This window comes from Paramormyrops kingsleyae, chromosome 2, assembly GCF_048594095.1.
Source record: "Paramormyrops kingsleyae isolate MSU_618 chromosome 2, PKINGS_0.4, whole genome shotgun sequence".
NCBI classification, from domain to species: Eukaryota; Metazoa; Chordata; class Actinopteri; order Osteoglossiformes; family Mormyridae; genus Paramormyrops; species Paramormyrops kingsleyae.
The window spans coordinates 14,282,811-14,309,310 of record NC_132798.1 but is presented as its reverse complement, the minus strand read 5'-3'; the positions used below and the strand labels follow the sequence as shown (position 1 = coordinate 14,309,310).

Genomic DNA, 26,500 nt, shown 5'->3' with positions numbered 1-26,500 from the left:
ATATATGTATGTATACCTAAAATAATTCTGTAAGTAGAAAAAAAAAATGCATTTAGAAACAGTTGAGTTTCCCCTCCCCTTCCTCACAGTGGTTTGGCCAACTGCCTGCTTTCCCAGTTCATCTCACCTACTGATCTACACACACGAATCAGGCTGAATTAATGTTGAACTGCAGTAAGTAGGGTATTTTATTCACTTTAAATAAAGCGATTCTCTTTAATGTAGTTGATGCAGACTCATTCATAGTTGCGGCAAAAATGCTGATTACCGATGTAATTTTCCATGAATCTGCTATATTAGCGATTAAAATATTACTTATCTAGTTAACGTTAGCTTGTTTACAATAGCTTGTTGCATATAGTGCACTGCAACTAACACGCCAAAGCCGTTTCCCATGCATTGTTTTATTTGTGACGACTTGGCATAATCTTAACTTAACATTAACGGCCACAATTAGCATATTGTTTAGCTGTGCATTTACTAAATGAGCACTGTGCTACGACCGAACTGACCCCACTGTATGTTTTTGTATAATCAATTTCTATTATGCATTTAAACAGTCGTTTACATTTTATTGTATGTTGATGGCTTGACCGTAAACAACATAACAAACAATGTAATAAATAGTTTTGAAGAAAAATCTGCTTTGTCATTGAACCTGAGAAAAACTTTGAAAATAACCATAATGACACAGTCTCCATGCTACAATAATAATGACAGAAGCAAAGTTTTTCATTGTGGGGACATATCTTTATAAGTACAATTTGACTGTATTATTTGTGTCCCCTTCAAAAATTGCTCATGAGAAATTTTATATTTATTGTCCCCCCCCCTACTGTTAAATGAAATTTAGGCCCATGACAACAGCAGTTTGTTGTGATGCTACGACAGCGTTTCCATATCCGATATGAAATCATGCAGAAAGCACACAGTGATTCTCCAAAGCCTGACCACTGTGTTTACAAGAGGAGCCCACTGCACTTTGTGGCACTGATTTAGAAAGTGTTGGACACATATGAGCTGACTACAGATTAACTTGAGGCAAGAATCATTACAATGTTACGGTATGAATTTTAATCATATAGTAGAAGACAAGTCAGGTGATTTTAAAAGCTGACTAAATGTAAGAACAGGGCCTTCACACTGTGACTATGTTACCTAACAATAAAGAAGTCTTTATAGTGGTCCTTAAATTAAGGTGATTTAAAAAAGTAAAGTAACAAACAGAACTAGACTATTAATGAAATCGCACTCTGTCCATCTTAACGAAGAATAAAGTAAAACAATAGTAGGTGTTAAATCTGCAACATTTGTGTTTATAATATTTATTGAGCACCTCCGTAATAATAAATGTTTATACCTTTACCATAAAATGCCTTGTGGAGTACACATGTTTGCTGAAGAAAAAATAGCCTATTTGATCCTTCAAGATCAACAGGGACCATCATTACCAAGAGTCACTGAAATGGTAAATGACCATGAGGCGGGACTTCTCACTCTCCACAGAAAAACACAACGAACAGGCAGCGTATATAAACATCTTCCTTTAATCGTGATTGCCAAACATTTTAAGGCAGGTAAAAAAGAACCGCATTTCTGATGTACATTTGACTTGGACTTTGACGTCGGCTTGTGAAGCGAGCGACCAGGCGAACGGTGTGGAATGTCTCCCTGTACATCATCACTGGTAAACACCGATAGACTGCAGCACTATTCACGATAGAGAACGATCACAGATGTACGCGGGTGGATGGAAGTAGCCAGACGATGCGGGCGAAGTTAGAGAGAGTTAAAATAAGCCTTTATGCTCTGCTGTTTCACTATGTACAGGATATACATCACAGCGTGGGAGGTTCAAATGGAGAAAAATAAGAGGCTGGAGATATAGATCCACTTTCACAGGGTTACGTTACAACAGGTATACAGTGCGAGAAGCACGAGGATGGAGCACATTACAGTCACACAGGTGGGCTTCCATTTCACTGTGCTTCTGTCTGAACACGCCGCTGACTCTGCAACACAAGTACATTCATCAACACGTTTCCACGACGACACGTGTTTTCCGGCCCCCGTTTGGCCACCCGGGCCCCCCCACCACAGGCCACACTGAGGCCCCCAGAAGATGGTTCCACGTTCATTATTTGTATTTTTTTTTACAAATCACAGGTTACAAATCGGCGGTCGGCAATCAACATTTCCATCGATATCACTGAAACGGCGTCGAAACTCTATAAAATCTTCATACATAAGAAAAAGAAAATGACAATACTGAATTATTCCCCCCATGGGGGCAGTGAATTAACACCAAGGAACTGATGCCTGTGGATCCACGTGTCTTCATGTGATTCAGTCACATGCCAGGGGCTCAGATTTTCCCATCATTTCCTGCAAGAAGGTTGGCTTAAGCTTGGTTTTCTTAATCATTCCGTATTACTCACACTTACAATATATCTGTATATTTACATAGCTGGTTAAGCTTTGATTTACGTTGTAAAGATTCTGTGGGAAGGATTGTTCTTCGGCATTTGGGAAGGAATCTTGAGACTATGTCAAGATGAGTCTACTGAATGCTGAGCCCATGTTGAGATCCTACCTGCTGCTGAAGTCTGTGCTGCCACCTGCTGGCTGGAGACCACAGCTGCAGGACTCAGCCCAGAAGCACCTAATGCTGCAGAATAGAGGTTGAGGCGGTGTGAGTAGTAGTGACAGTGTGCTTGTTAGAACATACTGTATTAAGTCACAAGGGACGGCCAAGGCCTCACATGCTACACGTGATAGGAAGCTCTCAAAGTACAAATCGTGTGACTGTCAGCCTTGCCTTGGTAGTGGTCATACTGGCCAGGTATGAGTGGGTAGCCAACGCCCAGGTGAGTGTGATGGTGGGTGTGGAGGTGCCGGGCGAAGGGGGTGTGGTCTCTCTCCCGCTCCAGCGTCCGCTCACGCTTGGGAGATTCTCGCTCCACAGGCTGTCGGGGGAACAGAAGGGAGTCTTACAGAAGCGTGTCGGAGAGCTACCCGAGTGCAACGGCATTGAGGAGCAGGTTAATTTGGGGTCTAAGGTCCGAAGGGTATGGCTTATAAAAATGCCTGCTAGGATACCTAGCTATGCCTTTGCAGACATCCCATCTCCCCCGGAAGTTCCAGGAATCTCCTGCAAATTGACAGCAGCTCCCTGACACCCACAAATGATGCGTAATGCCCTGGAAATCTGCTGTTCGGCTGTTCAGTGGAGGTAAAATTAGCCGGTAAGTTTTACTGCCATGATCATGTCCCTCTTTACCGCCGGTACACTTCACCCAGATACTATCCGGTATTTCCAGATAAAATGATCACTTTGCCTAAAGTATGACGTCTGCCATTGGTAAATGACACACGATCCTTTGGTAAACAATCTGCTGGTGCTGCTCACTGGCCGCAGCTTTCAGGACGGTCCAGCCGCACTCTACTCACCGTTGAGGACTGACCATGGAATGGGAGCTTATGCTGCAGCAGCTCCAGGGCGACGGACTCGCAGGCTGGTTTCCCGCTGATGGCCCGGCCCCCGGGGGCCACCTCCGACTCCTCCCGGCCCGTCGTCTTGCCGTACAGGGGGTAGTGAAAGCCTGCGGGAGGTGCTGCAGATCAAGGTCTCCATGAACCCCCCAAAGATGGCAGCTGGTGAGTGACTGAGTCAGGCGACGGCTCACCTGCGTAGCTCTGCAGCAGAGCGGGAGACATCACCCTGTACGCGCTGCTACTGGCGTCGCACATCTGCAGGTAGGAGTAGGCCTGCTGGTAGGAGACGTAGGCCTGCTGGGGGCTGGCCGGCGCTGGGGCCGGGCCTTGGCCACTCGTCGTCTCCCCGAAGGCGCTGCCGCCCAGCTCCCGCTCATCTGACTTGTCACGGTCCTCGCCGCACTCCAGCAGCGACTCCTGCTGCTTGGCCTCGGAGTGTTCTGGTTCTGCCGGAGTCGCCGGGCCCGGAGCAGCTTCCCGCTCCTTGCTCTCGCCACTTACCTCCTCGGACAGGTTCTGTGACTCCATGCTCTTCAAAGGGTAAGGATGGTACCAAGAATGAGCTTCAGAATCCTGGAATGTAGGAAAAGGGGACTTTTATCCTTTAATACAAATATTCTACATTTCAGTCTTTCCTGAACAGCAGGACATCTTGGGGCCAGGAGAGCTTCAGGTCACTGGGGTCTAGGATCGAGGTCACAAAAAAAGGTATAAGTGTAACAGTGTAGGGACTGGATTTGATGGTGCAGACGTTTTTGTGCATTTGTGATAGGGCAGTATGTGCCAGGTGAGGATGCAGTGCCTGTGATCGGAAGGTTGCTGGTTCAAACCCCAGAGTGGTGTCACTATTGGGCCCCTGAGACAGGCCCTTAATCCCCAGATTGTCTGACCTTCAGCTAAAAGGTCATGCTGAATGAATGCTGTGTAACATTCCCCAGCCACTAAAAACAGACCAAGAAAAAATAACTGTAAGGCACACAAATTAAGAAAGAAGCACCATATAAACACAGAGATACTGTCATGGAATATGCATGCATGTTATTTGCTACTTGTTATAGAATTGAAAGACATCAGTATTAAACATAGTATACAATCCCATAGAACCTTAATGATTGGTTAATAATGATTCAAAATGCATTTTAAGTAGGGTAAGCTGTCTGGTGTATCTGTCATCTTGTAAGTAATAACCACGTAGAACAGATTTTCTATATTCTTATTAATATACTCATATATATATAAATATTCCAGCATCTGTTGTTCTAATTTATTACTAAAACTCCATATAGTCAAGTGCATGAAAAGCTTGCTGCCAGAATCATTTAACTCAATGCAGGAGATTGCAAGTGAGCACTGTTGTGCACTGATATGTTGATTATAAAAACCTGGAATATGTGATAAATCTCCTTTTGAGAGGTTAAAATCATAAAATTACACAGTCTTGTAGTGGTTTAAAAATAAAACGGTGCGATTGCCTCGGATTATATCTTTAATACATTTAAAGCATACAGAATGTATTTAATGTGGAAAATAGCAAGTATATATAAGTATGTTTAGTCTACAAAAGTGCAGTCGCAGCTCTGTTAACTAACAATGCAAAAAAGTAAAGTATTAAATAGAGATTATATAAGACAGTACAGAAAGGAGCAGTGTACTATTGGGCATGCATGCTGATTTGGGGCAGGCCTGTCATTTTAATGCGGCTTTCTATGTGAACCAATGGATCATTACTGTCCCTGGTTAGAGGTTATATTAAAGAGCCCTCAGAAAGCCTGTGGCAGTGTAATGGAAAACAAATTTAAATTTAAGTCATAAAATAAATTATTCATAAATAATTATAAAATAGCAAATACAATGTAAATATTATTAAGTTGGGGAATGTTTGAAAAGCAGTGCTCCTGGCAAACGTGTGGGAGCGTAAGGACGTGATATGATCACCATACAGACCAGTCTCTGGAGATTCTCAGTCCTTCGTCCTGCAAAGAAAACCTCCACACCATGTAGATTCACCCCCAGCAAAGACACAGCGAAATCCAACCCCCTCCCCCTCCCATAAACACACACTTAGGTACGGCTAAACATACACCAAACAAACACATATTACTTTACACACAGCCAAACGTGCACCTCAACACACTCCCCTTTACACACAGCCAAACGTGCACCTCAACACACTCCCCTTTACACACAACGAAACATGCACTCCCAACACACGCAGCATTCCTCACTCCGTAGATTACACTACATTATTTCACTACAGTACACACATCCCTCTACAAGGCCACAAAAATCTATTCAGAATAGTCAGTACTTCAGAAGAGCTGTGATATGTTCCATTTAAAATGAGATGTGGCCCACTATTGTCACTTCATGGCATTGAAATGTCTTTCACTGAAGCTACGAAAAAAATAATTTACTTAATTTGTGTATTATAATACAATAATTTACAGTGTGATGTCTCTGAATTTCATGAAATGCAGGCAGGTGTGCTGCCTATTGTTACATGCATAGCAGCTGAGAGACTTACATGTGTGTAAGTTAACTTTGGATCCACTGTGTTCTGTTTCACAGAGTCCATGGTGAGTTTAATCTCTGTGGCTTCCTTAGCAAGATGCTGACTGTCCGTCTCAATGCCGAGTCCTACTTTCCCTTGCTGTTGAGTGGTAGAGATGTGAGCTTTTGCTGGCTCCTCAACCACGGTCAATCCTAGTTTGGGGCAGCAAGATTTCACTGAGTCTGTGGACTTTGATGCTGAGCTCGAAGAAACAGTCTTTCCAGGATTAGCGTCACCCTTGATTTGTTCTTTCTGCTCAAGTTCTTGGGCGCTTTTCTGGTCCGGCATCTGGGGCTCATCATAGAACTTCTCATATGCTGGTCTGTAGTTGTTTGATAGCATCAGCAGCTTCTGGTCCATATAAAGACCACGTGTGTACTGTCCATAGTACAACGACTGAGCGAGAGCCGTCTGCGTCTGCATCATAGCCAGTTGGAGCTGCGACTGCGAATTCGGATTCGCTGCATCGTTCTTCTTGCCTTCCAAACATTCGGAGCCTTCTTTCTCCACACTGTCCTCCTTTGCGTCGTCCCTTTGTGGGCTGCTGTCATTAATAACGCTGATTTTTGGAAAGGTGGAGCTGTTTGGCTGCCCAGGATGTAAGTAACCTGAGAGATAATAAGGGTCGTATCCATGGTAATACGGAGACAGAGCATCCTTTGCTACTGCCTGTTGTGGGGGTGCAGTTAGATAGCCTTTGGAAGAGTTGTCCTTGCTGGAGCTTGTCTCGGAGGCTAAGCTGGCTTTGGATCTGGCACCTTCGGGACGGCCGTCACCGCCTCCATCCTCAGCCGCGTCCGAAATGTCTGAGTAAGCCGGGCTATTCGTCTTTGTGTTAGCGCCATCGCCGTTGGACAGCACGGCGCTGTCGACCCTGGATGAGGTGCCGATGGAGGGACTGGGTGCGTTGTCTGTGAAGGTGTACACCTTGTCTGCCTCGGCTCTGATGCTGGCCATGCGACTCTCTTGGGACTCAGACATGCCGCTGATCCCGTCCTGTTTGCTCAGGTGCTCTTTTAGCAGACTGACCGGAAACTCCTTTCCTTTAACTAGGTCTGTTTTCAAGAGTTTAGCGTCAGTCTTGGGGCTCCTGCCCTCTTTACATTCTCTGTCTTTAAACCTGTGCTTCTCTTTCTTCCTGCTGTCCTTGCCGGTGACTAAGGTCGAGGTTACCAGACTTGACTCACTGATGATGCCCGACTTAGGCCTGATGGGTTTTAGCAGAGGGCTTTTTGTTGCTATGTGACCAGCGACTGCCGTGGGCGAAGACTGATGAGGAACGGGTCCTGCATTACTGCTGGTGAAGGTAGCCGTAGAGATTGCGATAAGCTTGGGGGGAGGCGGTGCAGGAGCAATTGGCCTGGTGGCCTTGGACTTGGACAAACATTTGTCAACCTTTCCGTTCGCCTTCTTGCTCTTGTCACATGTCGCTTTTTTTTCAATCAAGCCCTCGGCCTCCAACTTGGGCATCTCCGTTGATGAGCTCCTGTCAGTCACCAGGCAGTTCTCAAGCAGCACAGTCATGTTGGAAATGATGGGCAGATTGCTAAGGTCGTCAGCTGCCCCCTCCCTGGTCCCTGAATTCCTGCGTACTTTTGGGCTTGTTGTGTTATGCTGATCATTGCTGAGTGGTGCCCTCCTATTCCTTGGCACCCCAAGCGTACCCAACTTAAACAGAGGGCTTGTCTTCAAAGGGCCCTCTGTGCTCTCTGGACAATCCAAAGTGATGTTGCTTAGAGATTCCTCGCAGTCTGAAACGCGAGCCTCTCCTTCCTCCTCAAATTCGAGTTTACGATCAAGGTCTTGGTGTGCGTGTGTCTGGTGGTATCTAAGTCCATTGATATGCTTGTATTTCTTGTTGCAGTTAGGGTGGGGGCAGTCTATGAGAGTGGGTGAAGAACATCCCTGGTCCAGGAATGAGGTATCAGACTTCCCCTGCGGCGTGGAAGGGGCACTCCGAGATTTTGCCCGAATCCGTTTTCCAGATTTAACATCCTCAGAGACTAAATTCAGATCTAGATCTGCAGGCAATTTGTTTTTGCGTTTTCCGGACATAATGGAGCTGGATTTGATCTCTTCCACCGTGAAGAATGGTGGTATCCTACAGCTGCCGATGAGGTTCAGGCTCGCCCGGCGGCCTTTGCCATGAACGCTGCCGCCGCGGCACTTGTGTGGCAGACCCCTGACCTTGGAGAAGCTGGATTCGGCCTCGGGGAGATTGGGGATAGCCAACCGTATCCTCTTCCCACGGCCTCGTCCACCTCGCATCTCGAAGTCACTGGATGGGGATTCACAAAATCTAGGACAAAAATATTCAAGGCAAAGCATTTTTGTTAATACATGACTAAGGCTGTAGATCAGGGGTACCCAACTCATCGATTGCGACGTGTTTCCTGGTCAATCGAAAGATGATTAATGTATAATGCTTTATTTCATTGGTCAGTCAATCACGATCAGCAAAATATACCAAGGTTTAATCACCGTCCACACATTCTTCATCCTGTCCTTTTTCATTTGAATTTTCTTACTTTATTTGAGCTTAAAGAAGCACTGCTTAAATAAGACATTATTGACCTTCATTGAGCTTCGAGATGGTTTACCTCGGAGGAGCCCAGTTATGCTTGGTGCAGTCCAGCAGGGTGCCCACGTAGGTCCGTTTCCTCCAGGTGACGTTCACCACCAGGACACCTACCAAACAGAACTATTTGGTTCAGAACAATCAGGCTGTGGACAAGACCGGTGGTCACTGGAGTTAGCCTGTAATGTAAATGATTAAAACCGGATAGCGTTTGGGGATTACTGGTTGACATGCTGGATCCAGTGAAAATGCTGAAATGTCTCGTGTTCCTTCAGCTTTCCTCAGCGACCTTGCCTATTTCATTCCCCGATGTGTCATCAGGATGAAGCACTATGGGCAGCAAGCGTCTCTCACGTCCTACCCGACAGTTTTACACCTCCCTCCCCCCCGCCCATTCTGCTGTCCTTTTCAGGTAATTGCCTGAGCTGGCAGACCGCCAGCTTACGCTGTGTCTCAGTTGGTGACACTTAAGCCAAAAGAGCAACCGATCCTCCACTCAGGCTCCCAAGACAGTTTGTTTCATTCGTTCTGTCTCATTTGCACAGGCTTCCATTACACCCTAGATGCCCAATAGCGTGAGGCCTTCCCGCACAATGGCTGCACAAGGAAGGACGCTTATGCTGACCTCTCCCTTTCACAGTGATCGGGCATTATGAATCTGCATCATTAAATGCACCTGATTCGCTGCATTCTGCATTTTTGTATATGTAATGATGCTCTTTGATTAGGATCTCTGTCATCTTGAGTGTTGAGTTAAACATCCATTCGTAAGTCATTTACATTTGCATTTCAATTTGCATCTAGTTAGAATCACTATCTTATTACTTATTTCAGTAATAACTGGTTTTGACTTGATGTCTTCCACAGATATTAATAATTAAATTATCAACATTAAAATAACATTTTGTAACTTAACATATGTTAATTGTTAAATCTAGAAATTGGGAAGTATAGCTAATAATATATCTAGAATATCGACAGTGAAATTCATTTCCCGGCAGATTCACAAATACCCTGGGCAATAGTTTATTATTGTTATAGAACAGTATTACTTTTTGCTATTATAATAGTGTGCCACTAGCGAAGTATCACCAATTCTCAGGAGATCCCGAGGGAAAACTCCGGAAAGTCAGTCAGCATCACAAACTGTCGACACGCTGAGCTGCTCCTCAGAGTGACACAGACATCCTTCTGGCTCGTCCCAAAGCCTCCTTCAGGTGACACTATGCTGAGAAAATGCTGTCGCCTCTCAGAATCCAATTAACATTGGAGGGCGCTGGCTCTCTCCAGAAGAGGGGAAGCAGGCAGCTTCTCTTAGAAGCAGATAAGAATCTAAGAGGCCGCGATCCATGATGATCTCCTGTGATTTCCAGGCTCAGCAAAGCTGCAGAACTGGCAGCCTGTTGCCATACACTGCTGGTGAGGATGTGAATATAAGCGATCGTGGTGAACGTGGAGACGTACTGTTTAATATGTGCCCAGAGAACCGGGGGTGGAACACAATATGGTATGGGTCAATAGTATGAAGAAGACAGTACAGAAAGTGGAGCCCCCACAATGGTAACTACAATCCACTCTAAAAATAACTCGCATGCCTATTTCATTATTTTTTTATTTTTTTTTTACAGATAAATTGTTTAAAATGGCTGCTTGTCAAATTGTGAGCTTCGAAAAAGAAGAAAACCGCGAAGGAGTGTTGTGGAGGTGCTCAGATGGGGGTCCGCATCCAGGGTCTCGGATGGGTGTGTGTGTGGGGGGAGCTCAGGGGAATACCAGAGCTCTTCTGTGAAGAATTCAAGGCTTGTCACGCAAATTGGCTGAAAATCTTTTATAATCCCATCGCTGCTGTCTGTCAGTTTGTGTTGCGCACTTCCTTTATTTTAACAGATATAGAGAAACACCAGAAAATGTCGCCGCCAATAATCCTCTCACAAGTAATCTTACCAGAAATACAGCATGTTACTGGGCAAAAACTGTTGAATAATTCCAACATTAACATGATTTTTTTTTTAAATATATATATTATGTTTAATCAGCAGATACTTTCATCCAAAGCAGCCTATAATTGTGAAAGCAGGGTCAGTCAGTCCCTGGAGCAACTGGGAGTTAAAGACCTTGCTGAAGGACACAATGGTGACATCGTATCACCAACCTTGGGATTTAAACTTGGGACCTTCTGTTCACAAGAACAGGGTCCTAACTCACTTAGCCACACCCCACCCCGAAAAGCTATCTGAAGAGCCCAGAACATTCCTCCATGGGGTGGATGTAGCCACATTAGACAATGCAGACAGTCTGAGATGCAGCAGGGCTGAAAAGGCAGTAACTCACAGGTCAGGAAGACACCACACTGGACAAAATCAAACCAAAGCTCTTCAATATGCGACATGGGGCAAAAGCCCCCCCCCCCCCCCCCCCACCTTATACACTCATACCTTTCATTTGTTCTTTTTTTCATATGACTGGCCTGAATTCTGCTATCTTGTTTACCCATTTCAACATAAACACCGAGAAGGATCCCTCAACGGATCCCTTTCTGCAGGTTTTGGGTTCTGGCAGGTTCTGCTCCGATCGCCAAATCCCTACAAGCCCGCCGGTGTCTATCAGGCAGACGCCCCTCCCCTGTGCGGCAACGGCGTCAGCCGCTCCCCCGCCCCCCTAGAGTTGCGCAGGCAGTGCTGCTGTGGTCCGGGCCCCTCCCTCACCCTTCTCCAGCTCCCTCTCTCCCCACAGCTCAATTCGCAGCCTAAATCAACAGAGGGCATCGTTCCCCTGATTAAAATGCTGATTGGCGCGTCGGTGTGAGCCTGCAGCGCGTTCGGCGCCTCCAGATGCACGCCTGGGGTCACGCCTCCCCGACGCTACGTGCCTCTCTCCTTCTGACACGTAGAAGCACGAGAGAACAAGCTGCCACACAGCAACCTTTCACGGTATATTTATACTCCAGCCCCTTTGTCTGCAGCCATATGGACACACATCTTTCATCTTTTAACTGCTATAAAATCATTTGTGCGAAAGCATCCTCATGCACAACGAATACAGATCAGTCGGGGCATTAGCCATATAGCACACGAAGGGCCCACAAGGGCCTGAAAGCTACCCGTGGAAACTCCGACCCCTCCTGCGCTGAGCTGCTTCCCAGTCGTCCTGTTTCTGTCCTTGCCTCTGGCCCCCCAAATCCAGAAATTTTACCATAGGCATGAATGTGTGGTGGGCCTGTATGGGCAAAAGTCCAGGGGTGATTTTTAAAGCCAGTCTAACCCAGTTACCAGGTGACTCTTTTATGGCATCCATGAAGAATCTCAAAAAAAAAAAGAAAAAGAAACATTTCTGGTGCCCTGACTTCATCTTGATTCTTCCCCATTGTCATGGGTGTGGTCCCACCTGCAGAGCCCACCTGACAAGCTAAACCGTACGAGATTCCCAGTGTGTTTATTGTTTTTAAATATGTGATAAAAAAAAAATGTTGGCGGTGTGTGTGGCTCTGAATGTTTATAATTAAAGGCTACTAGTTCTAGTGTCACCAACTTTGGTCAACTGGCTGGTGTGAGAGTTTCTATTTGAGATAATCTGCACACTCATGTATGTATGTAACATGTATGTAAGTTTTATTACCTTGTAAATAGTCTACAGGGTTCGCAAACCACCCCAGCGATTTTGATGTAGCTAATTTTAGGTCTATAATGGAATAATGTAGATCTCCCATAAGATTTCTTGCATGAGCGTGAGTCTGGAAGCGTGAGTGTCACTCCAGATGCGTGAGCTGGCAGCCCTGTGGTTCAAATCCCTGAGTCAGCAGAGTCGTTTCAATGCCGGGCCCTTAACCTCCACTTGCTCCAGGGACAGTCTGACCCTGCTATCTCAAAAATGTATATCGCTGTGGATAAAAGTATGGACACCAGTAAGGATGAGCTGGGCTCATTTCAAAAGGCCGTAGTTATTTTCCAGAAGGATTGATGAATATCAGTGTGCCCAGAGCTACGCGTGACAACTTGACGAGCACAATGACATACGAAGGTAACGGCAGAGCGATCGGCCACACTGACCTTCCTCAGTCTCGTGCCACACGATACCCTCCAGGTTGACGGTGGTGCCCGGCTGGCACGGTCCAAGGAGGCCGGGGTCTGTGCCATTTCCTGCCTCCCGGGTGTTGGTCCCAATGGAGCGCGTCCTCACCAGAAGCTGCTCCGAGGGGGACGAGATGGGCGGGGACAAATGGGCGTAAGAAGGCGGGGCTTGAGAAACTGGCATCAGTGAACCGGGCACTGTGAACATGGACTCCACCTGCAGGGGAGGGCTCTAATTACAATCCAGACAAACTTTAATTGCAGACTGCGTTTGCAGCCTGCAGAAGTCTGTCAAAATCCATCACAACTGACATACTGAGCTTTCCCCAGGAATGCATTCAAGGGCGTGAAGACTTTGAATTTCATATTACTGACTTTATCATAACCTTAGTTCTTGTTGACTGAACTTATCTTCCCTAAACTTTTCTTGGCAAGCTGCACTTTCATGATTTCACAGGGGTCATATTAAAATATTATGGACCAATTGAAAAAGGACCAAAACAGCATTTTGAGACAACAACAAAAAAGAACATCATCAAATCGAATTCACATTCAAAAACAAAATGAGCAGCCTTGACAAAGACGAAAGTTAATTGAAGTCTCCTGGGTTAGACCCCAGACTGTCATACACGCCCCCCCCCCCCTCCCATGACCTTGCACTGGATAACAAAGATGTGGATGGATGGATGAATGGATGGATGGACGGACTTGAGAACTGAGCTGCTCTCTATTGCGACACCTACTGTCAGCTAGGTGTCTACGTGGCTGTGGGTGAGATGAATGATCTGCATGGTCCTCTCTGTGTTACAGCACTCAGTGAAAGCCACAGCCTTTACAGAGAAAGGAGGTGTGTGGCTGAGACACACACAGACACACACACACACACACACACACAGACACACAGAATATGTACAAGTATTCACCCCTCCCAATTTGTCCTGTGCATACAAGGGACCCTTTTATAATACATAGATAGCTTATTCTAGTTAAAATGGCTGTACTCTTCCGCTACATATTGAAACGGTTCACCTATTTTTTGACTCTAAAACCTTACAGTACAGATGCACTTTTGTAATGCTAGGCAAACAAAAGAATGCAATTCATAGCTGTCAGGCGAAGGTTCCCAAATCTCTTCTTGTACTGAAAATGGTCGGGACATTTTCCCAGTTCTCTTATCATCCTGCTGCTCTAGCATCCCACCAAGTTCGATCGCACAGCTGCGTTTCAGGCAGAATGTAAACCACATTACCGTTACCTACCTCCGCCATGTCAAACCCCAGGAAATATTACTGACTGGATTTCAGGGAATTAATATCTACTCAACTTGGGTTACAGAGAAAACTCACATTCCAAAGAGAATGAGGTGTGTTCAGTAGTCATGATATATCATATTAACATATCATATTACAGAGTGTGGACCTCATCACAGGGCCCCCACGCCGGTGGGACTAAGTCCTCCCCCCCAGGACACTGAAGGTAGTTTCCATATTTTCATGTGTTGGTTGGGTTTCCTCTGTGCACTCTGGCTTCCAGTCCAAATTGGTGGGCTGCCATCTCTACATTGCCCATAATGTGCCAGTGTGCCCATTGGCATCCTGTACTGGGTGTCCCTGTTGCTTTACAGGATAGGCTCCAAGCTACCTGTGACTCTCTATAAATATGGGGATGGAAAAATACCCATGATGATAGGCTGAATAAGCATTCAGAGTATGGGTGGATGGATGGATGGATGAACAGATGGATGGAACTCATTTCAGTCACTATAAGAACAGCTGGATTACTCTAGTGGTTCAGCAATTTTGAAAGGAAAACAGAGACATTTTTTCTTTGAACGGGCAAGTAAAAATTTTAAACCGTCAGACATCTGAGACAAGTTGCTGTCCCTCACAAAAAAGTGAGGGTTTAATTTTGGTTCTTTTTTCCAAGGAACACCCTAGTGAAGAGCTGAGACAGGAGGCATCATCTGGCAGGAAAGGGGCTGTGCAGGATAGCAGCCACCCTCTGACTCCCCAGGGGGGTCTATCTCAAATCACAGAACACTTCCACTATTTATTCCCGAGCTCCGTTTAATCAAAGGTACCCAGCTTTTAGGCAGCTGGATATCTTAAAAAGCAGGAACGTGTTCAATGGTCCAACAGTATCTCCCTACTGCTATTTTTATTATGTTGATGTTGTTACTGGAATTACCTTAATGGGTACCACGGCAGGGCATTTAAAGTCATAGCAATCAGCAAATTAAATGCAAAGAACAAACATACAGTGTGATAAAAACACAAGCAGAACAGTGTCCTGCTCGGTAAGCAACCAGAGGACATGAGAGAAACAGGCACTTTGAGGTACGACCTGAGAAAGGTTATCACAGGGGATAAAGATGCGGATGAGGTGAAAGACGCTCAGAGAGCCTCAGGAGGGGAGAGTTACCATCGTCCCTTTCAAGTTAAAGGTGAGACTATTACTCAGAGGGCTGCCTACCTTTGAGCGTCCAGATAACTATGACTGTAGTGTCTCTAACCCATGTGTGAGCGTCCAGATAACTATGACTGTAGTGTCTCTAACCCATGTGTGAAACAAGCCCGGGGCTCCTGGCCTGGGAGCCTGAAATCTGGTGCTGGCCCCAGAGATGGAAACGCGGGGCCCGGCCACAAGTGGGCCTAGCTGTGGCCAGAACGTCTTGGTGTGTGTCGGGTGATGATCAGAGTGCCCTTGCTGCTTGGATGGAAAGCAGGCCAGAGGCTGAAGCTCCCTTCATGACACATGACCATCCTGAGCCAATCACAGTCAACCGCCTGTCTCCAACCCTCCCACAGAAGCTTCTATACGAGGAGTGGTGTGTAGTTATCTATAAGGTCGCCGGTTCAAATTCTGTGGCTGGCAGAGCAGCCATATCATATTAAGACCATTAATCCCAAAAACTGTTCCAGGCACAGGAAAAACATCCGACCTTGTGCTCTGGCCCCAAGCTTTACTCTCACCCGCTTATGTGTGTGTTTCATTGGATGGCAAAATGCGATATATGAGGATTGAATTCCATTCTATTTGCTCCCTGAATAACAACAATAGAGAAATTCTATTCTGTACAAAGGGGTGGGGTTCTTTTTAGGGATCAAACACCTGACTTGATAGAAAGAACATTGGAGCAGATGGTTATGTATCCACTGAACATGCAAACGACGAATTGGCTAAGGAACACATTGTTTCTTGGTAACCAAGTGCACACAGTTGTTTATCTGTGCATGGAAGGTTTGTAGCAGTCAGACTTGAAGCCGGTACTGAGTAGGTTGTTCACCATTCCCATTTCAGGAGAAACCTATGAAATATGCAGCTCCCACAGTAGATGGTCAGCGATATGGGACCAATTCCTGTTCCACTTTTCTGTGTTTCGTGTTTGTGGGTTGCTCGTGCCTATAAATATCCACGCTTAGTTTAACGATCAGGAAGAAAAAGTGGCTGTCAGTTACTCTTCAGAGAATTTCTTTCAATGCAGTGCATTTTCCCAAGAAAGTTCTCTCATGAGACTGCACAGTGCATTTTACAGAAAGAATCAAATATTTCAAACATCCACTTTGCTATTGTGAATAGCTGAACATTTCCCAAACGCTCCACGGAAAAAAATCCAGTTAATTCCCATCTCCCTCTCCCCTGTTGTTTGAAAAATATTTTGGGAGATTACCTTCAAGACTAAATGTTATAATTGTTGCTTCACATTTTGTGTAATTACACTTTCTCTAATAGGACTCAACAGCAACAGCATAATTGTTTGTACACTTTGCAAAATTATTCTTGATGGTTAGGATTGTCTTTGCATGTGCACTAGTGAATTTTTGGGATCTGTATTGGAGCTGGTTGATGAATTTTAGGATGATGACAGTCGTCCACTTTGAGACAGCCTTCAAGAGAAAGTGTGCGTGACACCTCAGTACTCCTGTTATGACTGAGTAAGGAGATGGATGTGATCACGAATGGGCTACCTGAGATGTGTGCTTGGAATAAACAGTCTCGTCAAAAATGATATGTGCTGACATTTCCTTTAAGGCCCACAGTGAATGGGAATATTTTTTATTTCCTTTTTGACAGAGTAAGAGATGTTCTGAGAACTCATCATCTACACCCCGAGCAAATCCATGACCGAGAGCTGAGATGATTTCATTAGATGGTATCTGGTGAGAAGATGCTTGTCCGCAGTAGCCAACCTCAGCTGAGGAAACTGGGTTTCCTCATCTACCTGTGAGGCATTTAAAAGCACAAAGAGGTGGATAGTTCTGGTCCATAAAGTAAAATTCCAGACCATGATTTTGCTTCAACCAAGCAGTTGAGTACTCTGTGACTGTGACTCTTCATACTCAACTGATTGGTTGAAACAAAATCTTGGTCTGGATTTTTACTTTCTGGACCTGAAAATGAGAGTAGTAGTTATTTGTACTATTTATGAACCAAGTACTAACTCAGCTGGAGCATATGTACCATATTTACAGTTCATTGATTTAGCAGATGCTTTAATGTACAGTTGAGGAGAGGGGGGTGCACTAGTCCCTAGAGTAATTGGGGGTAAAGGGCTGTGCTCATGAGCCCAATGATGAAATCACTATGCCCATCCAAGGGTTTGAACCTATGACATTCTGCATACACACACTGTCATCTAACCAGGTGAGCCACACACCGTCCCCCACATACTGCTGCCACAACATCTTCTACCTGTTATTGGGTACTTAGAAGTGATGCAGAAGAGATGCAGCCATGGTGCTCAGGACTAGGGCCCAGAGCTGTGGGCCTCTGAGGTCACCACATCCTTACTATAGATTTCTCTTTTATAAGTATGAAAGCCAGAAGTAATGTAAGCAATATCAACTGGTCAACAATACAGGTGCTGCTTCTGTGTCCAAGAGATGTGAGAATTGAAGCAACAGTGCCCCGGGCGATCTTTCCCGACATACTGAGACCTGCACTATAATAACCGCCCTGATCTCTACTGCCAATCGGAGAAAATCCTGGTAACAAAAATACACTTTCTCAGCATTTCAGACACTATTCCTCCAGCTGGAGGGACTCAGTCCCAACTCACACCCAGGATCTCACAAAACACATAAAGTCTGCATATATATTATTTTTAGCCTTTACTTTCGGATAATTTGCATAGAGGAACGCTTGCCATAACCGAGGGCAACTGACCCAGGTTCTTCACTCCAGCACATTCCATTAAGAAAGACCTGAGACATGCTTACAGAGCAGGAATTAAGTGGTTTGCCTCAGATGGTGGCAATTATTTTAATTTACATGAGAATGTATCTGTTAATGTCTCAGCTGTTAAGTACATGTACATTACAGGAACGTGCATCTTCCTGTGTAGGTGTGAAGACCGAGACATTATAACGATCCAAGCTTAATGGTACTCAACAGGCCTAATTGCTTCAAGTAATGTAATTACTGAAAAGAAGTAAAACTCTTAACTTAGAAAAATAAAGTGGAGTCAAAGCATTTTTTTCTGTTGCTGTAAACAGGCTGGTTTGTATTCATTTCTGATCACCTCCCAGTTTTTATACTAAATCCAGCACATTTTTTTTTTTTACTATAACTATAGCAAGTTAAGACTTAATTAAACCAAGACAGGTGGTAAAATGTTAATTTAAAGAAGTGATTAATCCACCAGCATTCAACACAGATGTAATGTGTGTATGTGACGTATTCAAATCATTTCGCAGTTTCAGCCCATTTCGCGGCCAGTGGAAGCACAGATCCAGGCATCATTTGTAATTATAATAGCAAAGATCAGACTTGGATTGCAGCGTCTCCTTGCACATACAGAGAAGACTGAATCTCATTTGTTCTCACTGTGTTTCTGTGGATTTCCTCCAGTTACTTGTCTCCCACAATCCACAGATATGTAGTTCAAGCGAATATGTGACTCTGAATTGCCCTTAATGTGTGTGTGATGTGTGTGAATAGACTAAAATGGGATGCTGTTCTGTCAAAGAGAAATACACTTGCTGCAAATATCTACAAGTCACTGTAACACTAACTGCATGGATGATCTTATTGCCACACTGGATAACTCACTGACACACTGACATAAACAGGTTGGTGTCTATGAGAATCTCACAGTTCTGAAAATCTACACACATATCATCCCTCACAATTAAGTTCCTACAGTCTTGTTAGTCTGAATCCAATACACGGTCCTCGTTCACTGCGTATATATTACACTGTGGGTCTAAATGTCCCCACAGTGTGATTAAAAAAATATATATTTTAACATTGTGGGGGCATTTTTCGGGTCCGCACAAGTGTAACGTCAATCTTATAAAACGTTGTCTTATCAAAAAACTAAAAATACCAAAAGTCCCGTATCTTGTTTGGTTACTTATTGCTAGGGTTACAGCTGATTAGGGGTTAAGATCGTCATAGATGCGATTAGGGCTATACCCATAGAATCTAATGGAGAGTCCCTATAAAGATATGAATATAAACATATGTATGTGTGTGTGTGTGTGTGTGTGTGTGTGTGTGAGCGGGTTTACCTATCCTTATGGGGACACAATGTCCCCATAACGTGATAAATATCCGGTTTTTTGTCCCCTTATGGGGACCGGTTTCCTGGTCCCCATAAGGGAAAACTCTATTTTATAAAAATCGGTGACTGCTATGAAAAAAATAAAAATGCAAAAACTCTTGTATTTTGTTAGGCTACTTATGGTTATGGTTAGGGCAGGGTAGGGGTTAAGGTTGTCATAGTTAGCATTAGCATTTTTCCCATTGAAATGAATGAGCGGTCCCCATAAGGATATATTCACCCTACATGTGTGTGTGTGTGTGTGTGTGTGTGTGTGCGTGCCCACGCGTGCACGCACGCCATGTGGTGGACTGGCATCCCATACTGTGCTTCCTGGGTTTGACTCCAGACCCCCTTCCAGCCATGACCAGGATAAGCAGTTGGAGAATGATTTTTCTTAATATATGGATTCTTTGGTACAAAATTAAGTTTTCATACGAAGAAACACTAACACCTAGCCAGGCTTTTACGGGGGAGAAACAAAATATAACGAAAAAGTAATTTAGAACATTTGGAGTACAATATAAAATAATAATACAAATGATTCACATCTACAACATCTGTCTGCAATTTCCATTTTAATATAGATAACATTTTAAAACGGTAACATATAACCAAGTAGCATAATGTGAAAACACAAAACACTGCATTAATTAAATTAGATGTTTTTTAATATATATACGGTACGTTTATCTATGATTGCTTTTCAAAACATAACCTTTCTGCATAACATACCAGTTCAGGCGGTAAGACGTGCTTGTGCACACGGCTGTGAGGTTTATGGAGTTTTAATATTAGTTCAGCGTAGCCATAACGTACCAGTCAGCAGTGCTCTTATTTTCCCCATCGCTGTTTTGCCACATGTGTTACGCTTTGCAATCTGTCTTTGAGCTGATCGTTTCTTACACAGACAAACCGACGTGCCAATTCTAGCTGTGATCGATCTTATTTCATTTATATTAAAATGCATTTGTAGCTAAATACCAGTAGTTACTTCAGTTTCCAACGCACTCATTAATTTTTACAGGCTTTTTTTCGTGAAATAAGTTTTTAAATATTTTTTTAGATTAGCCCCTCATTGCAAGTCAAAGTCCTTAACCGCTACTTAGCCTACTGTCGCCACTCTTTGAATAAAAATTTACATTAAAAAAAACGATTATTGTATTCAAATTTAATAGTGTAAGGCAAGCAGCCGACGGAGAAGTGTTTGCTTTTAGTGTGACATTTTAGCGACGTCCACTGTCTACAGCCCAAAACAGGCTGAGTAACGTGTAAATGGTTTACCAGGCTTGTCACGCCGGATGCAGCCTTTCCAGAGGAATTTGTCAGACAATGGAGGATCTCGGACACACATTACATAGCGCAGATTGGTCGCTGCATCTCCGTCTGTATCCGAATCCGTTTTGGACAAAGCGTCACGAAGCATCGCTGTCAAAGCGGAAAAAACTTCATACAGCCAACTACAGCAAACGTGTTGGTGTAACCATTAGCATATTCAATAGAGCACAAAGCAACACGTTATTTATTCACTAGGTAACAAAGTCTTTTACAAACCAGATGGTGATACTTCTTTGGTAAAGAACAGTTTATAATACATAATAATAAATCCGTGGCGTTTTATGACTGGCTGCTTTCAAAGAAGGATTATAGGAATCTGAGATTTTGCCAGCAGCGGAGCCCCTGAATGCGCCATTTAACAATTATATACATATTTGTCAATTCAAGGGGAGCGCATCCTCCTTCCGCCGCATTTGAGCGCCCGTTCACACTTCACAGACAGACAGAACTTCATTTAATAGCCATTTTGTGTCGCCACATGAAGTTGTTAATAACCGTGACCGCCATCTAAATTTCAGCAGTCGACCAAACGCCTAAGGGGAAAAAGAGCTGATTTCTTCACAGTCCAATGACGGATCCTGCTGAGAACTGCAAATATAATTAATGTGCAAAATACACAACCGTGGGATTTACTGCTATCAAAGAAAAAAATGTCCTCTCCCTGAAATGCTCCCGCTAATTTATAACACAACGTCTTACCTTGTCAGTTTTCAGTTTCTTTGCAGGTGCGGCGATTTCGTCATCGGTCCTTTTCCCAACAATAGCGCTTTCCATTATCGCAGAATCCATACCACTTTTCCTAATGTCTCCCGTGCCGTTGTCTCCGCAATGACACGGACTCCCTTTGCCTCCCAGACCGTACAGATTACCAGATAAAGGACCGAAGCTCGTTTGTCCAGCATCCTGCTTCTCTTTCCTCGCCCTGATAGCATCCCTCTCCCTTTTCAAACCCCTGCCTTGATTTTTGGCGTTTTTTTCCTCTTTGCCTTTGGCGCATGAAGCGGTTGCATCACTTATGTTTGGGTTGCTGACCGCTTCGCCCAGCGATGAATTCATCACTAACCCTTCCCTGGAGCGTCCTTCAGCCTCTTGACTTCCACCGCCACATAGCTCTGGAATACCGTACAGCGTGGTGGAGGGCGATGCAGATTTATTAGCGTCCTTAGAAGTTTTGCTCCTTTTCACTTTTCCCCTGCCAGTATCCTTACTGGGATTTCCCAGAGGGACGGGGGGCTGAATGGACGCAAACGTTAGGCCATCAGATACGGCTGATGTTGCGTTTGCACAGCTGGATCCCAGCCCCTCGTAATCCTTAGCGCTGCCTTTGATATTCCCGAGACGATTCATCTCCAGCTTCTGTCGGTCCTTCTCCAAATCAGCATCCAAGTCAATTATCAGATTGCCCACCCCGATTTCCCAATCATCGCCGCTGTCGTAGGTTTCAACTCCAGTCGGATCCACGTTTTTTTCAACTATGGGAATGACTGACATTCTGGGAGAAAAAACAATTTATGTCAGAAAGCGGTGATGCGTCCGCCGTCTTTATAATAGGAGGGCATTCGTTTGTTTTTATGTGAATCTAACGAGCCTTTCTCATTCGTAAAATGGCCATCGGGTCCATTACGCTCCCGTGCTAAAGGCGGGAGGAAAGTTGATCAGTTTCTTCAGGTTCATGCCTTGTCTGGATGTAAGATCAGGTTAACTTGTAATATTGCAGAAACGCACTTAAGCCCTGACCTCCGTCAGGTTGTACGTCGTGGGTTACTGAAATGGATAAATAAAGGTAATTAGGCGTGTTTATGTTTTTATTGCCAATGCCCAGTATGATTGGGTATTTAACATCGCTGTCAGCAAGGGGGGAATTACATTGTAACATAACAGGTATACTATTATGTAAAACACTTATCAAATCAAATCAAATCGTTTAAAAGTCTGATCTTAAACAGGCATCTTGTAATGTATATTTTATTAACAAGCCCTTCGCACGTAGGCTGTAGAATAAACGCGTCCTTTAATAAAAACAGCAAACGCTTGTCATCCTGGTCATTCTTACCTTATTCTCCGCCAAAATGTTTCCCCTTCATTAAGAGTTAAAGACAAACAGCGCAATTATTCGAGCCTCATACTGTTGATTTTGCTGCTACAAATCTAGATCGATGTGCGTTAAATGCCAACGACAGAATGAATTATTCAATATTCCCCCCGGCAAATGTATCGAGATCTCCATAATTTCCTTGCCTTCCGTAGGCACCGGGAATGTTATAGCGGCACATGGTGAGCCAACAGATTTGACAGCATTTGCATTAGAAAAACAAACCGGACGAGCCAAAGGTATTGAGTTTTCAAACTTTACATGCATCGTTCAAGATAATCCGGCTAATAGTGGCATGACAAACCCACAGGCAGCCGTTTGTAACATGACAGAATTTTGCTAACCCTTAGGATAAATTTTCGAGAAAAACGGAGGTGAAAAATATGGGGTGGATTTTGATTCTTCCCTGGATTGGCACCGCCTCAGACTGTTTTATTCACAACTGCTGAGTTGCCAGCTTGCTGCTTGGTACATCGCAGGGTTCCTATAACCACGTAAATTTAATTACATTCAAGGTTCAGCCATGTCTCACTTTACAATATGCTACAATGCTAATTTAAAATATATATATATATATATATTTATATTGATCGATAGGACAGGAGTCTATATAGCGTTTAAGAGGACCAAGTGATAAGTGAGTTTGTCAACCGTAACGGACGCACATTATTCTTAGTGGACTGACTACGAAATCACCTCGCACCTGTTAGAAGATCTGATTTTCACTGTGCATCTCGCATCAGGTGCGCCTTTAAATCGCAGGTTTGTTGGTTGAATGGGATAATATATTCGTTTAGGAAATACGCTGACTGTGCCCCAAATATAGTTATATTAGGTTATCGGTTAATTAAGTGAATGTGAAGTGCAATGGCTCCACACGAGTCTTCGCCCCGATCGGCCGCTTATTCGGGTGCTCCATTCTCCCTGTTATTTGAGCAGCCGGCATTTTCGTATTTTTTACTGTTTACGCGAACAGCTCCAGATATTTTAAATGGTGACTGTAATACTGCAAACTCCACGTAGACTGCAGCTCTCTGACAAGGCGAGCTGGAGCCCAGGCGGGGACTAGACGGACGTCTCTTTGTTCCGAACGCTCGCCCTGGCTGAGCCAATGATTTCGCGGATCCGTGGAAATTCGCGCTTTGATTGGCCAGTGTATACTATTAGCGGAGCTGTCATATCCACTGGAGGACCGAGAAGCGTTCAGCATCTCAAATAAAACCATTCAGGTGCATTACTCCGTGTGTTATGTCCTCATCCTGCGATGTGTCGGGTGTGTAACATGTCGGGGACGTTGAGAAAAAATATCACTCATGAATGTCACTTGCGGGACGAAATGAAATACAAGAAAATCGAATAGCGTAGAAACTGTTGTTGTTGTTATTAGGCGTATTACAATTATTACTGCACATTTAATTTTATGGCAAGTTTCATATTTTATAACATTTCACTTGATACTTTTTGGCTAATTTGACAAAGTGCTCGCCTCCACTTTTGGTGAGAATTTAGTAATGAATTAATATTTTTCCATTTCTGACTACAGATCGAGAAACATGCGGGTTAATGTGAATTAAATTTAGTGTAAGTTCCGGTTTGAACAGGCAATAGGAAATGGATGGCCTTACGCACATTTTTCTTGGAATGCAGTATGTGTAAATTACCTGCTCTGGGATATTACGCGAATTTGGGACATAAGATTCTGCGGTAAGCCTACTGGACAAAGATATGAGTCTCCTACTCGTCTAAGAATCAGAAACCACAGTAACCATCGGCTGCAGTCTCCTTCACCATGGGGGACAATCTCAGAATTTTGGCTCTAAAAATTGGCATGGAAATATTTTGAAATCAGTGATAATTTCTTTGGGGTTTGAGAGATTACACTGTTTTGATTAATTGGAGATGAGTACCCAGAGGATGGTGATGATCTGTCTGGAGAGACTAAAAATCAGATGAAGTCTTGTGATCTGAGTTCGTGGTGGGTGCAAACATCCATACAGGAGATGAATTCGAGCAAGATTTCTGACTTCTTTTGAGCAGTGAGACTCTGGATAATGACTCTATTGTAATCTGGCGGTTGTAGAGGAAGAAAGTGTTTCTGTTTACTGAGGAGTACATCAGGATGAATGATTCATTTGGCAATGACATTATACATTTTAATGAAGTGCCTTGGTTAAATTTCTCATGAAATTCAAGCCCTTTGAGACTTTGTGGCATACATACAGATGTAAGCTGACTGGGCCTTTTATTGGGTCGAGGGTCTTTAATCAGTTTTCAGTCAGTTTATTCTCAAGCATTGCAAGACAAATATATGTTAAGCACTTCTTTTGGAGATAAGAATTAGCCAATCATTCCCGACCTTTTATTTATGAATGAGGGTGCATTCTAAAATATGGCGTTAAAATTAAAAATCAGTTTTTAAATATATGCTGTTTAACAAGTATGGTGTGTGGAGACTGTTTTTAAGCCATCTAGCATTATCCGTTCATCCTCACTGCTTATCTAATACAACGTAACAATGTCCCTGAAGCCTCTCGCAGGAAGGATAGGGCATGAAGCAGAGGCACCTGGAATGCCACAACAGTCCATTGTAGAACACTCACTCACACATAATGTGGGAAATTTAGATACAATGATTCATGTCATGACTTACATTTTGTTTCTTTAGACCACGGGTGTCAAACTCCAGTCCTGGAGGGCCGGAGCCCTGCACATTTTTGGGTTTCCCCTCATTTAACACACCTGATTCAACTCCTTGTGCTAATTACTGTACCATGTCACTCTTGAGCTAAATCATTTGTGGTGGAACAGGGAAAGAACTAAGCTACACAGGGCTCTGGCTATCCAGGACTGGAGTTTGACACCCCTGCTTTAGACTGTGGGAGAATATTAGAGGAAATCTGTGTAAACACATGGAGAACATGCAACCCCCCCCCCCCCCACACACACACACACACAGTGCCTGGGGCAGGATTTGACCACTCGCTCCTGGCCCACAAAGTCTGCGGGTGCAGTGCTACTCACTGAACCACTATGATACTATCATTTTGTATTCTGTATGAGAAAAGCAAACAGTGGAAAATTTGTTGACAGTGTGGGGCACAATCATAAGTGATCCATTTATTATTTCTTAGAATACCAGGAAAAGGGGAAGGTAGGGGGCTGAAGGGTGGATATCATTTTCTCCTCTCATTTGCATTCAATTAAGTCAAGTAATTATGCTAAGCGCTAAAATGAAACTCTGATAATTGCATGTCATGTATTCGAGAGGGTGTTGCCATATGTGCCCATGTGGTAGCAGAAGCACATCAGACCTGACGCCTAATGGCTAGATTATTGAATTCTAAGATAATTACAAGATGTTTAGAAAGCGAAGTCATGGGCATTTATATTCGCTGTACATTAAAGGCCAGAGCGGACGCTGCTTTCTGAGGACGCGCTGGTCTTAGTCGTGCATCCCTCACCAGTCCGCATCGGCCAGTGCGCTTCCTTTGGTGAGGTGAGATCAAAGTCATGGGGCAAAGTCACTGGGCTGACCCTGGACCCACTGGTGACAGTTTGCGAGATGAGGATGATGATAAGCCTGGAGAACATCATGCAGAACTTTGCCCATCGACACCACATAGTACAAAGAACTGTCAAAAGGCAAACCTCCTTCTGTCTGCAAAACCCTGCCGGAAAGCGTTTAAAACAGACTACAACACACTGCGTATCTATGTACTATGACTATGTACATCACACATCATATATACATCCTGTTTAATTGTCATTTATATATTCTTATATATTTAATAATTGTGATTCTCTATCTATCTATCTATCTATCTATCTATCTATC

The 26,500-nt window shown here is 44.0% G+C and overlaps 1 protein-coding gene across 6 annotated transcripts; it reads right to left on the bottom strand.

Moving 5' to 3' along the window:
- Window positions 1-1,529: 1,529 nt before the first annotated feature.
- Window positions 1,530-23,021, bottom strand: znf608 (zinc finger protein 608). Of its 6 annotated transcripts, none has more exons than XM_023836527.2 (10): window positions 22,627-23,021; window positions 21,273-22,337; window positions 12,671-12,908; window positions 8,647-8,734; window positions 6,020-8,345; window positions 3,687-4,068; window positions 3,451-3,614; window positions 2,819-2,966; window positions 2,594-2,668; window positions 1,530-2,385 (listed from the first exon to the last, which is right to left on the bottom strand). In XM_023836527.2, exons 2-10 carry the CDS (start codon window positions 22,062-22,064, stop codon window positions 2,366-2,368), a joined length of 4,233 nt encoding a protein of 1,410 aa, XP_023692295.1. In that variant the 5' UTR covers window positions 22,065-22,337; window positions 22,627-23,021; the 3' UTR covers window positions 1,530-2,365. The 6 variants fall into 6 exon arrangements, 5 of the variants coding, with proteins under 5 accessions (XP_023692295.1, XP_023692297.1, XP_023692299.1 ...); XM_023836529.2 differs by having other exon boundaries at window positions 3,451-3,602; XM_023836531.2 differs by having other exon boundaries at window positions 6,020-8,324.
- Window positions 23,022-26,500: the final 3,479 nt, after the last annotated feature.

Bases quoted from the DNA above. Each gene is read 5' to 3' on its own strand.
- znf608 (XM_023836527.2), bottom strand. From the start codon at position 22,064: ATGTCAGTCATTCCCATAGTTGAAAAAAACGTGGATCCGACTGGAGTT. The intron at 12,909-21,272 runs GTAAGACGTTGT...CCTCCCCTGCAG, and splicing joins AGAAACTGAAAACTGACAAG to GTGGAGTCCATGTTCACAGT. The intron at 8,735-12,670 runs GTCAGTGTGGCC...TCTGTTTGGTAG, and splicing joins GTGGCACGAGACTGAGGAAG to GTGTCCTGGTGGTGAACGTC.